The sequence below is a fragment of the Pleurodeles waltl genome, chromosome 8 (assembly GCF_031143425.1).
Source record: "Pleurodeles waltl isolate 20211129_DDA chromosome 8, aPleWal1.hap1.20221129, whole genome shotgun sequence".
NCBI lineage: Eukaryota > Metazoa > Chordata > Amphibia > Caudata > Salamandridae > Pleurodeles > Pleurodeles waltl.
This window is the reverse complement of record NC_090447.1, coordinates 1,271,498,281-1,271,514,853: the sequence shown is the minus strand read 5'-3', so window position 1 is coordinate 1,271,514,853 and position 16,573 is coordinate 1,271,498,281. Positions and strand designations below refer to the sequence as shown.

Genomic DNA, 16,573 nt, shown 5'->3' with positions numbered 1-16,573 from the left:
AGGCTACACCCCAGCTCCCTTTGTCTAACCGTCTAGAGGAGAGGTGCAAACAGCCCAGCTGTCAAACGGACCCAGACATGGAATCCACAAACAGTCACAGAATGGTTTAAACAAGAAAATGCCTACTTTCTAAAAGTGGCATTTTCAAACACACAATTTAAAAACCAACTTCACAAAAAAATGTATTTTTAAATTGTGAGCTCAGAGACCCTAAACTCCAAATTTCTATATGCTCTCAAAGGGAATCTGCACTTTAATAATATTTCAAGCCAGCCCCCAAGTTAACCTATGAGAGAGATGCGCCTTGCAACAGTGAAAAATTAATGTGGCAGTATTTCACTGTTTGGTCATGTAAAACACATGTCCCACTTTTTACACACACTGCACCCTGCCCAAGGGGCTACCTAGGGCCTACCTTAGAAGTGCCTTACATGTATATAATGAGAAGGTTTAGGCCTGGCAAGTTGGTATAATTGCCAAGTCGAATTGGTGGTTTAAAACTGCAATCACAGACAATGCAGCCGCAGGTCTGAAACATGTGTACAGGGCTACTCATGTGGGTGGCACAACCAGTGCCGCAGGCCCAATAGTAGCATTTGATTTACAGCCCCTAGGCACCTCTAGTGCACTGTACTAGGGACTTACTAGTAAAGCAAATATGTAAATCATGGAAAGGCAATTATATATACATTTAACGTAGGAGCACTTGCACTTTAGCACCAGTTTGCATTGGTAAAGTGCCCAGAGTATCAAAAACAGAAAAAACTGAGTCCAGCACACTCAACAACCTGGGAAACAGAGGCAAAAAGTTAGGGGAGGCCACGCCAAGGATGCCAAGTCTAACAGTAATTGTGTGCATTTTCAGTCATTGGATTAAGGTTTTTCCTACAAGGAGAAATGACAGTCTCACAGTAGCAAAGTTACTGCTTAGGGAGTTAATTCCCCGTTTTGGTTTTCCGGGCTCTTCAGAATCAGATAGAGGAAGTCACTTCCACAGTGAGGTGATCAAATTGTTATGTTCAGCTTTAAACATTGAGCAGAAGCTTCATTGTAGCTACCACCCAGAAGCCTCAGGACGTGTAGAAAAGACGAATGGTACTTTCAAGTCAAGATTGGCGTAAATGTGTGCATCAAAGAATCTGAAATGGCCAGATGCTTTGCCGTTGATTCTAATGTCAATGAGAAGTACTCCTGATAAGAAAACAGGGCTGTCACCTCATGAGATTCTCATGGGAAGGACCATGAGATTGCCAGCTATACCAACAAATGCTCTTGTGAACATTACAAATGATATGGTATTGGAATATTGCAAAGGCATATCTGATGTGGTTTGCTCTTTCTCTCATCAGGTGGAAGCTACCACACGACAACCATCTCAAGAGCAAGGACACAATCTGAAAGCAGGTGATTGGGTTGTAATCCGTAAGCAAGTGAGAAAATCGTGTTTGGAGCCTCTGTGGAAAGGTCCTTCCCATGTAGTATTGATTACTACCACAGCTGTGAAATGTGCAGGACTTCCAAACTGGATACATGCAAGCCACACTGGGAAAGTAACTAATCCAACAGAACAAGAAGAAGAGCTGTTGAGATTACCTCCACCTAGACACATTCCAGGTCAAGATAGAAGAAGAAGTGAGCTGGAGTCAGAGCCTGAACATACTCCAGTTGATTTGCCCACTACTATGACAGGCAAAGTGGAAGAAATCCTGGAAGAGGAGGATGAAACTTCCTCAATGTCTTCAAATGAAGCAGCAAGAGAACCGGTCCAAATAGAACAAGCGAAAGAACCGGTCCAGAGAAAACCTACTCAGAGGAGGGTGTCTTTAGAAGCAGAAGGTCTGATAAACCAGACTGAACAAGTGACTGCCACAGCGGGAAAGGAGTTGAGACAGATCTGAGCCAAAAGGACTTGACTCCTTCTGAACCAGTTGCAGGAACGTCAGAGGAGAGGAATTCATGTCCAATACTGAAAGAGCAGTTACGAGAAAATCTCTGAAAGGTGATAAATGGCCAGAAACAAGTTCAAAGGCAAAGAAGACAACTGTAGTGCCACCAATTCAGGAAGAAGTGGATACTTCAAGAAATTAAGGTCTGAGTGATGGTGAATACAGTGAAGGTCGAAATCAATAAGAAAGAGAGTTGCTAATCGGAGATACTCCGGTTCTGCATGGGCAAATGTAGCACCACAAGAATGGCAAGAAGAATTTTTGAATTTTCGTTTTGATAGAGACATTCCTGGTCTGTATTTTGGCACATGATGAAAGCTGATAAAGAATTGCTGAGAAATTGAAAATGTGAAAACTAAATGAAAGATTTTTTTGGAAAGAAAATATTTTTGAGAGACTTTGATAACCTGAAGTTTGATAAGCTGCTAAACTGATTTTGACAACTTTACCGATTTTTGACAAAAGGGTCCTGTGTGAATGAAGCTGTGAATATTATTGAAAAATAATGACGGATTGAAATTGAAGACTAAAGATTGAAGACTTGAAATCTTTTTTTTTATTTTTTTTTTTTACTTTTGATTTTTGCTGCTTAGCTATATTTCCTATTTATTCTTGACTCTTTACAGACCATGGGTAACCAAAATCAACAGAAATCTAAAAATAGATGCTGTGAATACATGGGTATTGGTTTGGTAATTGTTTGTGCGATTGTATGTTTGTAATTGATTGTGGTAGTGATTGTTTTTAATAAGAATGGGACCAACCATACCATAGCTGCAGAAACTACATCTTCAGAATTAGTGCCTACTCTTTCAACAATACAGAAAGTTAAAATAGATGAGAAATATTTGCATACACAGGGAGAATGTTCTTCTAATGTCTTCTATCACTTACTGCATGAGTATGTCGAGATAATGGATGACGAGAGATTGCTATGTTTGCACACAGATTCCACCCTCTGTTGAGGAGGGAATTGCCTATCATAGTTTGCCTTTAGTATATGGCATAAGTTGTAGTCTTTTACTAACACAGTTCTATAACCAAGAGTATATACAATATTTCTACTCTAATGTGGATGTAGTGTTTTCTTTTGTACCTATCATTAGGGATCTCAATAAGATAGCTGAGGATAATAACATATTATAGTGAAGGGTTTATTTAAACCTACATTAACATTTGGAACTGCTTTCGCACACAGAAACAATTTAACCTGTTTACTTTCACCCTAAGAAAAGAGTTTTTTAGATTACACAGAGGATAGGAGAAGGCCGATAAAGACTAATGTAGATAAGGGATTAGTTTCACGTCGTTCTGAGATTGACTGTGCATACACTAACATTACTAAACAAGGGAGACTAACCTTAGATGCACAGCACGTAGGAAAGCTTTGTATATACAGGTCAGAATCAAGGGTAGCTAAAATATTTGTAGGAACAAGTTAATGTAGACGTGTTTTTGTTTGAGTCTAAGTGGACATGTATGTTGAATGGTCAGGATCCACCAGTGCCTAGTAGGTATTACATCTGTGGGAAAAATGCATATTTTATAGAAATATATAATTTAAATGAGTCAAGAAGTTCATCGACCTTTAAGCAGCATCCAATCACTTACTATGATGAAATAGGTAAACCAAGGGTGCGCTCACACACTATATGTTGTATGTGGATGGAAAAGAGATGAATGCTTTGGGTTTTGTGCTGGAGAGAAGTGTTCTGGAGGTACACAGGCATCTTTGGGGATTCTAGGAATTTTGAGGTGAGAATATCACAGGTTCCGGAAATGGCTGCTGCTACCAGTTTAGGTATGGGTACTATATTTTGTTCCTCATAGAACACCTTACTTTTAGAAGTGAGTCATTTGCTTCTTTGCACAGTGATGCTTTACATAGGAGGCAATGTAAATCAAGCCATGATGGGCGAGCTTTTGCATGATTCCCAATTTGGTTTGTGCCAGCGTTGTTTTTCATACATGGACTTTGTTTTTCATACATGACCCAACATGGACACTGGCGTCATGACAATACGAGTATCCCACTGGAAATCACTGATGTGTGAAGCCCAACACTCTATACTAAGTAGCCTACAACACTACTATCATCACGAGCAGCTTGATGGCATTTAAAGAGAGCCAACAGAAACAGATGGCTCACAAATACAATGTGACATTTATGTAATGTGTTTCTGTTGGTTTTGTAGTTGTAGTGGGGCTTATGATGATCCATTCATGTCAACTGTCTCTTTTGTGGGTCTTTTTTTATTGAACCTTTCTGAGTATGGTTAAAGGAAGTGATAAGCGCTTCGGAAATACAAAGTATGTGATTTAATGTTTCGATTTGGATGAATTTTCGTTTTTATAAAATAAATGTGCATAATATGTATATCCTCAATGGGATGTTTTTTTTCACAACATAGTAAAGTTAGAGTCCTATTACAAGTGTAGTCATAATTTTGCTTTGGTTAGCAATTACAGTGACACGTTGGAAGTGATTATGTGTAATGCTGAATCAATGTATGTCCAATATTTTCCCCCTCAGACATTTCACATGCTAAAATAAAAACAAAATTTGGGATTGAAAATAGGACAACGATGCAATCACTGTGTTTCTCTTCCTCACAATTCTCTTACCTGTTTCTTACCTGTCTTCCTACACATCACTAGTCATTCTGCTTCCGCCACCTCATTTTCTAGCTTGCCTCTAGCTTGTGTCTCTCTACCCCTTAGGGTACCATGCTCTGCGCTTTCTCATAACATTTCCTTCTCCTTATCTGGTTATCTCACCTTTTCTCTTTCCCTTGTATCTCTCTCTACCTCACATCTATCTCTCTGCCTCCCTTTTTCCTGTAATTCATCTCTCTCGCTATATAGTGCTCTTTGTCTTTCTCTCCCCTTCCCCGTCTCATGCCCTCTCTCATTTTTCTTTTGCAGCAACACATACAAAGAGGAGAGTTAAGGCAAGGTACGGAAGGTAATTAGCATATTTCACCAGATTGGATGATGAAACTCAATAGGTTTGATTTTCCCTGTTGCAGCAAGAATGTCAGCTGTAGGGTGGGGGCGGCTAGTTGTTCATGAAGATCCAGCAATTGCAGCCACAATTCTAAGTGATGGGTGCATATGGCTTATTTTAGTATTGTGCCCCCATACCACATCTTTCATACATTAAGAGAACCAGGTTGGTTAGACACTGAATTTCAGGCAACATATTGTTGCGAGACATACACATTCTATGTCAAAGCACATACAAAATGCATGTTTAAGTTTTCTTTTGATGCTTCTTGGCTGACAGGCTGGCTTGCAACTTATGCTTTTGCCTTATTTGCATGCCCAAGCTTCAGAAAATCTCCTGTATAATTCATTATTCCTATTTTGCATACATTTTGAAATCAGAATTGGTTTACCTTAGGAACGCCTGTTACATCCCGTTGCCTTAAATGACTGTCAACCTGATATGATAAAATGCACCGGACCATTGATTCATTTCTGTTTGCATCAACATCTGAGGCAAGGCTTATAATTACAGCTGAAAAACAAACCAAAAACCAAACCAAAATTAGATATATTTTGAGCCATAAGGCCACTATTGTTTTTTTTAAACAACGGCATTCCAATAGTATTACCAAAATTATGAAGTCACATTTATACTGTTAAAGACTGAATGCAATATTTTAATAAATTCTGTTTGAAACTGCGATAATAGCAACATTTCCCATATGCAGAAATTACGAGCTTATAATATATAGCAATTTTGAGCAATCTATCGCATGATTCTTGAAAAGCTATATGTAGCAGATATTACTACTCACCAAATCAACGATGTTCAATTAATTTACGCTGGAAAGACTAAAGGATGAGTCAACACACTGAAATTCGAGTGTCTGTGATCTTGCAAATCCCACAAATCTCTGCAGTGAGGGCAGTAGGGCAAAGGCCTATCTTATCAGCTCTAGCTCTCTGGAGGGCCATGTTACACTATAGCCTTAGAACCCGCCGTAGCGGGCTCTACCGGCTATTAAAGGCCCGCTCCCCACGTTAAATGCCCGAGCCAAAGGCCAGAGGTCAGATCTAGTTTGCCAGAGTTGCTGTTCGGGTGTTCCATCATGATGTGCTGCAGTTGGTTGGACAGACAAACTTTGCAACAGAGTGCTGCTCACATTATCCATCTGACAACAGACATTTGGACCAGTTGTCAAGCAAATGATTACATGTGAATCCCTACACACTGTATCTCTTTTTGGGGGGTTAGGCAACAGCTAGCTACAGATCTCAGCTCCGAAGAAACATTTAAGTGTGTTCTGCGGCATGCAACAGTAACTATGTTCGTCATGGAGAAATCCCATACAGCTGCAAACATCTTGGAAGACTTTAACAGCAAGGTGTTTGAATGGCTGCGACCCAGAGGTCTGACAATTGGATTTGTTGCCACAGACAATGGTAGAAATTTAGTTAAGACCATGGTAGATGGTGGCTATTTCGGGTCCTGTGTTCGGTGCATTGCATCAACCTGGCTGTGCAGGAGTTTCTCAGAAAAGAAGACATAGTCAGCAACATAATGACCATCTGCAGAAGAATCTGCACTCATTTCAGCCATTCTTTTAAAGCCCGGAAGCAGGTGAGGATCATTCAGCATGCTAATAGACTACCAGTTAAAGCCCTCATACAGAAGGTGCCAACACGTTGGTACTCAACCTATTACATGTTGCAACATCTGTTTGAGTAGTACAGACTGATCATTGACTATGTCAATGAGGAGAGGATACATTTTGGAAAACCATGACCATGGATGCGGACAAATGAGGCCTAGTCCAATGCCTTACACAAATGGTGCCTAGTCAAATGCCTGACACAGATACTACTTCCTTTTGAGGTTTTCACATGGGAAGTCAGCAAAAAGAACAGTACAATGAGCCAAGCAATCCCGTTGCTGCATCTGCTACATGACCAATTAAAAATGGTGTTACAAAGGTTCTCTGGTGTAAACAGCAACTGCGAAGCACATGAGTTGGTGGAGAGCTTAGTCCTTCCCTTGGCTAATAATGCAATGCTGCAGAGACATCGTGCCCCCCAGAGAGTACATCTGTACCACAATACTTGATCCACAGTACACAAATCGTACAAGCCACTTTCATTCCTTTTTCAGAAGGGGATATTTCACTATGCAAGACGTGGATTGTTGAGCACGCGAGAGACTTGGAAGAGGAATGGCAGGAAGATAGAGGCCCAGGCAAAAGTTCTGCAGTGCAGACTTCAAACTACAGAGAGGGCAGTGCTGTTGCCTCACAGCAGACAACATCAACAACAATAACACCGGCAACAACAGCAACAGAAGAATCAGACTCAACCTCTGTAATAGCTTGGTTTCAAGTGACAGGACTTGAGTCAAGTACAGACGCAAAGATAAAACAGCGAATGGCAACACCAATTACCCAAAAGTGGTTGACGTGGATCAAAAACCATTGGTCTAATTGGTATGGGAAAATGCGCCAATGCACAGAGCTCAGCAGGCTGGCAATAAGGTATCTGGCTTGTTCGGTAGCCAGTGTGTCTGTTGAGCATGTTTTCAGTGCAGCTAGTGTAGTTGTCACTGTCGGAAGAACCAGTCTCTTGCCTCAAAATGTGGAGAGGTTGACCATGATCAAAATTAACCAACATACCACACAATTACACTGTTTCTGAAACACCACTAGTCACTTTAGTTAACAAACACAAATCTACACAAAATACTCAAATTCTGTTTCTCTTCTTGTTCTTCAACAGCAGTGCACTACAGGTCTATCTCTCTCGGGTAAGGTGGAGTTAGACTGATTTCTTACTCAGAGTCAGGAGGAAGATGGAATGACTCATAGTAGGATTACCTCAACAGCCAATAGAAGGAAGTCATTAACTTCAAAGGGACACCATGATGGTGATCACTCTGAGACCTAATCAGCTCTGTGAACTGGAGAGTGGTGTGTTAATCTGTGAAATTCAGCTGAAAGTGTGTGCTGGCTTAAATGTGAAACTCCTTTTATGTGGTTGTGTAAATGGAGACAGACTTGTGATGCCTAATCCTCACATGATGTATACACTTGGCAAAATGCTATGATGACAGTTGTGAGATTGTTTAGCCCAGTACATGCAGCTACTCGTTGGTGGTTGGTTGTAAATTACTCTCACTTCTCAGTTAATCAATTGCACAAGTCATATTTTCTTGACTTTACAATATTGTTTCTGTTTTACAATCCAAATGGCCTTCTAAGCTCCATAACATTCCTGCTTACCTCACCAGACCGGTTGAGCCAGGCACCCAAGACAGACATTTGAGAAAAATGCAGATGAACTGCCCAATTTGGCAATACAGTATCATTTTTCTCTTTTTTTAAACAATCATAAGTTTTAGAACTGTTTGGGTTTACTTCACTACTCCATAATTTGTAGTTTTCAACCTAGATGACAGACCATTTAGATATATACTAACTTGGGTCTCTGGAGCTGAAGTACTTTTTGCAATGCACTTAACTGAACTTCGTCATTCCTTCATTTTCTTCCACAACAGATTGATGATGATGTGCTGCTCATTGCCCTGATGAATATCTGTCTTTATCACACCTTTCCCCAAATCTCCTTAACCATCCATTCAACAAACCCCTAACCCTCTCCCATAGGGCTGTGTGATTTATTGAGACGTGATTTCATTTACACTATAAATGGATCACACCCATGGTGGGGCAGATGTGGTGAAAGGGACACCAACTTTCTGCAGGATCTTCAAATACCTGATAGCCCACATGAGCCCCACCTATTCACACATAAAAGGGAATGATATAGAACATAATTTGTCAACATCATCATTGAGGCCATTTGTCGCTTAAAAGTATAACCTTTTCCACTCCTGACTGTTAGTCAGCTTCTCCTGAATTGAGGATTTTGTAACTTTAGTTTTAATAATATAGTGGATCCCCATTTGTCAGAAAAAGTTACTATTGCTAGTGTTTGTTATTATATAGGTATTCTTTGTTGTGTCACAGTGGTAGTAGTCTAAGTGTTTGTAAAGGTATGATTTAAATATGACCCACTAACTCTGTGTTTGTCTTTAATTTTAGTTGCCTGTGATGGATAATCCTTTTGATTAACCTTACAATTGTAGCTCACCGGGGGGGAGTAGGACCTCGCTCATGATGCTTTCCCTCCTAGGGCCCAATATGCTAATACTACCATCACCGGTACCGCTGGAACTCCCTCCCTAACGGTTTCTGTATCTGGTGCACTGGTGCTGCTTCTGGCCCTGGCACTGGTGATCCTTGCGACTAAATAATTACACATTTTAGATGTCAGATATGCCTCCCTAAAGGTTTTTTTGCATAAAATGCAACGAAAATACCTCACTTCAGTTCGGTCAGCAGTAACTTCTATCAAAAATATCACTGGGCATTTTGGTGGTTGACATCTGTTTTTTTAGTCTTACATTGCCAGTGCAAGATATATAAGGGGACAGGGAAAGCTTACTAACAAAGCAGAAGAAAGCTACAGACTTCTAGTACAGACAGGTGGAAGTCAGCTACAGAAACAGAAAATGCAGAAAAATAGGATATTACAGGGATAACACAGATTTAACAAACATTAGATAGGAGAGGAGTTGAGAAAAAGGTGAGTATAAAAAACAATAAACAAGACAACATTATTCTAATAGTGGGGAGAGGTAAAAGTTAGGGAAATAATAATATTAATAATAATAATAATAATAATAATAATAATAATAATAATAATAATAATATTATCATCATCATCATCGTCATCATCATAATAACAGAACTTGCTAGGGCTAGCAGAGCCACCAGCCATGGTGCTGCTGGTGGTGGTACTTCCACCCCCATACAGTACAGGTGGTGGCAGTCCCGGCCTGACCCACCGTTGATGATGCTCTCTTCTTGCCCTTGGATGCTGACGTAAGGAATGAAGAAAATAAAAAATGTATTAGTGGTACAGTTAGTCTCCCAAAAAGTATTTTGAGAGGCAAATGCAGGAACATTGTACGTTTCTAAATAAGATCATATATAGTGCTACTGTCTAGTTGACCTATTCCTAATTTACTAAACCTAAGCCCTAGTCCTAATTTCCTAATGTACATTTGGAACTACTAATTGCTTCTCAACCCCCTTTGATGGGTCAACTCAGTCTCCCTTTTAAGTGCATCGATGCATTCTACACATCACGGGAAGATAAGGACTGCAAAAGCTACATAAAGAAAGGCACAGAAAACGCTAACTCACTGCTATTATTACTACCACTATCTTAGTGACAGGACATAGTCTTCATGACGTCTTATATAATCAGCCAAAGCGAGCACCACTGAGTATTATTAGGCTAGCTCGAACTGGATCAAATAATATTCGTAACGTAAACTTAAATTACCTATGAGTGTGAGCAGCATGCTATTTGAAAAAAACATAATAGCATTGTAGAGCACAACAAATAAATAATTACTTACAGAGCCCCGCAGGTCCTGTTTGTGGTCTGTTATGTCTAACCAGCTGTGTGTCAGCCGCTGCACCCAAGTGGACGGGTGCACACACCAGCGCACTCTAGCCTACAGCAGCTGATGCTGCTGTAGGACGTATCCCTTCCCAGCCTGCCACCTATTGCCAGAAGGTGGTGCTGCACATGCAAGTAAGTACGGTCACCTCCATCTCAGAAAAAATGGGGCAGAGCTACACCACGGGGCAGTGCCAGTGACCGGAAGGTATGCAGCTAGTAGCTACACTGGCGCAGCTGATTCCACACTCTTGCTGCTCAGACATGGCGATGGGTGGGGAATAAAACTGCAATAGGAAAAGTAGGACTGGAATAGGAAGTAAGAGAAAAAGAAAGGAAGAACTAAGGAAGAAATGGAAAACAAATAATAAAAGTACAAAAAGTCATAAAAAACTAAAAAACTACAGAAATGTAAAATACACAAACACAAAGACACACACTGATTAAAGAAATGTAAATGAGGGGTCGATGAGTGGGATAAAGAGAGGATTGAAATAGATTAGACTGGATGGAAAAATTAGACCCAGCACCATGCACAGAACAGAAAGCAGGTAAAACCCATGTGAACCGTGTGGTGCCATTTGCACTATTTTTTCAGCACAGGATGTGTTACTGGCTCAAAAAAGCAGCCAACTGAGCGGCTGAGTATTCTTCAGCCCATACGAAGACTAACTCCGAGCAAAACTCCATGAGTTCCGCCCAGGCCTACCCAATACCTATTGTGGGTGACATAGCTGATCTGTCTGCAATCTGCTGAATAATGTTATTGGGCAAGGAAGAAAGACAATATAGTATTATTGTTATTATTATTATTATTATTATTATTATTATTATTATAATAGTACCCTTTCCTAGAAGAATTAAGACATTGAAAGAAGAAATATTTTCCGATTCTTTCACAATCTTTACTCTTTGAAGGGATTCAACATTTCAATTAAATGTTTAAAAATTTGCAAGAACATGTTTAATTTTGTAGCTTCTTTTTTAGAGAGTAAAAAATATGCTTGCATAATTGGTAACAACATTTGTTAAGTGAACACAGTACATAAAATATTGCTTGAAAATAGCTTTTTTTATTTCCAAAATTGCTTTAGTGTAGACAGCAAAACTTTCAAACGGCCACATCATTAGTGAAAAGCTGTTCCACTCCAAAGGTCCCCAACTAAGCACATTTGGGTAATTCCTTTTTAGGTCAGGCATTAGGCAAGACCATTTGATCTTCCTATAAATAACTCCATATAACATACTTACAAATAGGTGCTCTCTGCCCACCCTCTTCATCCATTTTTCTTCCATTGACTGCAGCATACAGCATGGAGCAGTGGGTCAACCCATTTCAGCCATTGGATAACTTTTAGCGCTTTTGTAATGAGCACATCAATTCACAAAGTAGTTCCTTTCAGTGTCAGGGACTACAATGGCAACATATACTTTTTGACACCAAAATATATTTTGCTTTAGCACTATTTATTGTTTATTTGAGAAGAGGGAAGGACAGCTACTCCAATAAGAAACTTTTGCAAAAACCATGTCAAAGCAAAACAAGCACTGACAAATCCAAATGGCTGGCTATCAATGTCAGACATATTGGCTTTGCCTACGTTTTTCCAATTTTCATGTGTGTGATGCTAAATTGACATGGCAGCCACTAAGTAGTTTTATGTCTATGTGTCACTGTGTCACTGTGTCACTGCTCCAGAGAGGGATTGCACAAAAGCCTTTAAAACTTGGCAGTGAAAGATGATACTGTGCTGTTGAATCCTGTCATATGAACTCTGAGTAGACCTGTAACAACAATCAGGTAGAGAATATGCAGGCTGATGTGGAGAGCAGGTAAGAAACATGGAAAGCAGCATCCATTAAACTGAGAGGTGTTGGAGAGTAGTAGCACACTTTTAAGGCAGCAGAATATTATTTGCAAGAGATCTGGGGAAAACAGCTGTAGGGCAAGGGTTGATTTATTTTCATGTATAAAGCATGTTGTAGTAGTAGGGGTGTCCTGTGCTGAAGTTCTATTGTAAGAAAATCTGATCAGTAATCCTTTGCAAAAACAAAGGAGAAGTAAGAGAATTCCACTATTTGACAGTCACCACTGAAAAAGTGCCCACACATCGAGGAAGGCCAAAAAATTGATCTTGAGTAAAATATATTAAGCTTAGAATTACTACTACTACATTTACTGCTGACACCACTGTTGTTAACTATTATTATTGCTTCTATTATTATTATTAGTAGTAGCAGTAGTAGTATTATACATTGTTTTAATATAGTATGTAGTTCCAAAGCACTGTAAGAAAGAAATTGTCACTTTTCATACTTTAATTTTAGTTAGCGGTAGTGCACACTAGGTTTCACACAAGCTAAGCAGCATCAAAAGAGCAATACACTGAAAGCATCAGGCTGCTATGGTCACACAATATTGAAGCATGTGTAACTTGTCAAGCAATGCAAACAAAAAACTTCACAAGAAGAGGGTGTCCATATAAGCCACCTGAGAAAGATGACCACCTCTTTCCCTATCACATTTTTCACCCCTGGCCTTTTTTGTGTCAGTCTAATGCATTCTTGGTGTTGCAGTGTTGGTTTGCTTCCATTGTACTAGGTAGACTGACACACCTAATTACAATAATTTGTAGGTATACTTTCAGGACTGGAAATAGTGTCCATAAAGACATGAAGTAAGGTGGTCCCCCTACACCTGATTATAGGTCATTTGTTGGAAACAGAGATTGTTGCAACAGGGCGAGTTATTTATCCACAGTTCTGCTTGACGTTAATACCTCTCCCTGATGGGAACTGTGAGATTTCAACAACAAGCATCCACATTCTCCTGCAGATAATTACCACATCTGCAAGCAAAGGACCAATACATGTCTGGATTAGGATTCGGTGATGCATATTAGGTATGTGACTTTATTGGTTCTATTACTTGAGTGCACTTAACAATTCTGCATGGATAGAATGATCTGCTCCAGTTTTGTTTGACCAAAGAACAGTGTGGTGTCTGTCTAATGTAAAAACTCTTGTACTTGAATATATCACATTGTGATCATGAACAAGATAGAGAATTGAAAAGCGCATAACAAATAATTGTAGAAACAATGAACATTTCTGACAAGCTAGAGGGTGATTGCAAGGGATCAACAACATATATGAGCATGAAAAATAATACACGATATATACAGAGATGTACATGACATAGCATGACAGAGATATAAATAACATCTACTTGGCAGGACATGATATGTACAAATAGGAAGGAAAGGGGCAAATGGCTCAGTCACAAAGAGTGCCATCATAGGGGAGCTGATTCTGAGAAACTTATCACAATGTTTCTAAAGCACAATAAAGGAAATACAGTTCATAGAATGAACCTCTACATTATTTGAAATTAACAAAGGAAAGTGCTACAGGTATTCCACTTTGCACTTTAAGGTATTTTATTGTCAAGTTAATATTCCAGTATGACTAAATAGCATGCAAATTGTTCGCAGCTTTATTGCACACTGCTTCCTTATAGATCTTAATTAATTAAAAATCCAGAAATGACAACATCAGGTTGATAGATGAAGGAACCGAATAATATTAGAGGTCCATAATGATGCTTTGGGACTATGGGACTCATTTAGAGTTTGGCAGAGGGGTTACTCCGTCTCAAAAATGACAGATATCCTATCCGCTGTAGTACCATATGCTATAATGGAATTGTAATAAGGTGGACTGGATATCTATCATGTTTGTGACTAAGTAACCAAGCAGCCAAATACGTTTTGCAGGATCTATGCAGAGTGCTCTTGATCCAAGTTCTCCTGCCTTTCCTTAAATACGAGTTTGGTGACTCATTTCCCAAAGTTTTCAAACATACACAATTATTTCTACCTCATCCACTGTCCATGCCTTGTAGCTCATCACCTTTAAGTGGAGTGTTATGTAGGTGCTAAAATTATTGAACTTGAATGCAACATTTACAGCACAGCAATCCCTTTAAAACTGTTGACTATCAATCCAAACATCCATTTCAAACATTTTTTCATCTGTGTCTTTAAAGTGAATAGGGCTGATTGTGGAAATGGTTTGATTCTCCCTGACTGCCAAATCAGCGGTCTGTCCACCAGCCCAAATAGGAGTTAAGTGTGTGCATATAGGAAAGACCGAAACAGCCAGGAAATACAGACTGCAACAGGGGCAGTCAAGGCCAATAAAAATGTCAGAGCACGGACCACCAATTCCACTGCCAATCCAATCATGATTCACGTTGACGCCGATGTGACTGTGGTGGCCAAACCACCACATCTGAGCTGGTGGAAACAGAGAGATAAAAGGCAGAAACTCACCTTCACTCACCTGTACACGTACCCCGATGTCATGGAGCCGGTAGTACACGTCCTGATGCTGCTGCAGGAGACCTATAGTTAGCTCTATCACCATCCTAGTACGTCCATGGGCCTCATTGTAATTCCTCTCTGCATCCGTCCTGGGATTCCTCACTGGTGTCAGGAGCCAACGCAAGTTTGGATAGCCAGAATCACCTAGAAAATGGTGAAATACAGAGTCGCCATTGTTATGCCCCTTAGTCAGACAGGCTGCTTCTCTGCAATGTGTCAGTTAGTGACAGGCATACTTACCTTTGATCCACCCTCTGTCCTCTTGGAGTTGTTACATCTTCTGTGGCACACTACTGTTCCTCAACACAAAGGAATCATGGACTGATCCTGGGAACATGGCATTCACATGTGAGATGTACTGGTCTGCAGTACATACCAATTGAATGTTCATGGAGTGAAAGTTCTTTCTATTTCTGTACACCTGTTCACTCACTCTTGGGGGGATGATCGGTATGTGGGTGCCATCGATGGCACCTATCACATGGGGAATGTTGGCAAAGGCATAGAATTCCGACTTGATGGCAGGGAGGTCAGTACTTTGGGGAAACCTCACATAGGACTGCAGATGTCGCACAAAAGCATTCAGACATCTTGTCAGTACAATGCTGCATATTGGCTGTGAAAATCCAGCAACCTTGCCCATAGCCAGGAAATGGAGTGCAGAGAGCACCTGCACTTCATTTGGGATGGCATGCTGATTACGATTTCCTGGAGTTAGTGCAGGATTCAGTAAAACACAAAGTTCCTGAATTGTTGCACATGTGAGTCTGTAAGTTATGATGATATGACGCTCCTCCATAGTCCTCATATCCACTAGTGGTCTGTACACCGCTGGTGCCCTTCCTCGCCACAAGGGTCGGTACCTACGAGGGGTTTAAAAAAGGTGTGATGAAGACACATACATAGGAACACATTTCATCTTTTGTGCACTGCATTGTTCATTGTAGTGTCTCTACATTAACTCCTACCTGACAGATATATATGTACATCACAAGGAGGGAACAGAGTTTTCATATGTGCTACAATAGTGACTTGAAAGAGGCCTAGGTGCCTCATCTGGCTAGTAGGGCCTGCATTTTGAGAAGTGTTCAATTTTAGATCTGCAGGTCATGGCAAAATGTCTGCCCACTGTAAATCTGCCCTTTCGTTGTGGAAGTGACCTCATACTGCTAGCGGTTGACGTCACAGCGTAAGGCGGTGTTTACCGCCGTTCGTACCCTCGTTGGTTAGCATGGATGGCAATGGGGAATCCTGGCGTATCATGCACACCGCCGCGGAACGTACGCGCGTTCGTCATTGTTTATTCACTTGACTCCCTGATCTCGTGCGGACAGGTACTCCACTGTGTGTACTGCTGTGGCCTGCCTCTGGCTATGGATTTGCCTTGTGTCGCCGGGGAAAGGGCCCCGGCCTTCACCCAGGAGGAACTGGAGAAGCTAGTGGATGGGGTCCTGCCCCTGTAAGCAAAACTGTACAGACGGCCAGAGGAACAGGTGAGTCTGGGTTTGGGGGGCAGTGTGTGTGCGTAATGGATCGTGTTGATTGGACATATGTGTGCACCTCTGTGCCTGCATTAGCCATGGGGCATGGCATGCTGCGTGCGGATGTCATGTATGTCTGACAGTGCTGTCCGTCCCATAGTGGACGATTAGCCAGCTGTTCCTATCGTGCAAGTGCCTGACCTCTGTGTTCCATTTCTGTGTCACCCTTTTAGGTCAGCGCCCACCAGAAGAG

The 16,573-nt window shown here is 40.7% G+C and overlaps 1 protein-coding gene across 1 annotated transcript in view; it reads right to left on the bottom strand.

Annotated features, from left to right (window-relative positions):
* FLT3 (fms related receptor tyrosine kinase 3) overlaps positions 1 to 16,573 on the bottom strand; it is a 519,185-nt gene that overhangs the window by 341,530 nt on the left and 161,082 nt on the right. Inside the window, exon 2 of the mRNA XM_069202208.1 lies at positions 5,345 to 5,466. Within this exon, the coding sequence (XP_069058309.1) occupies positions 5,345 to 5,466 (122 nt within the window). The remainder of the gene's footprint in view (positions 1 to 5,344; positions 5,467 to 16,573) is intronic.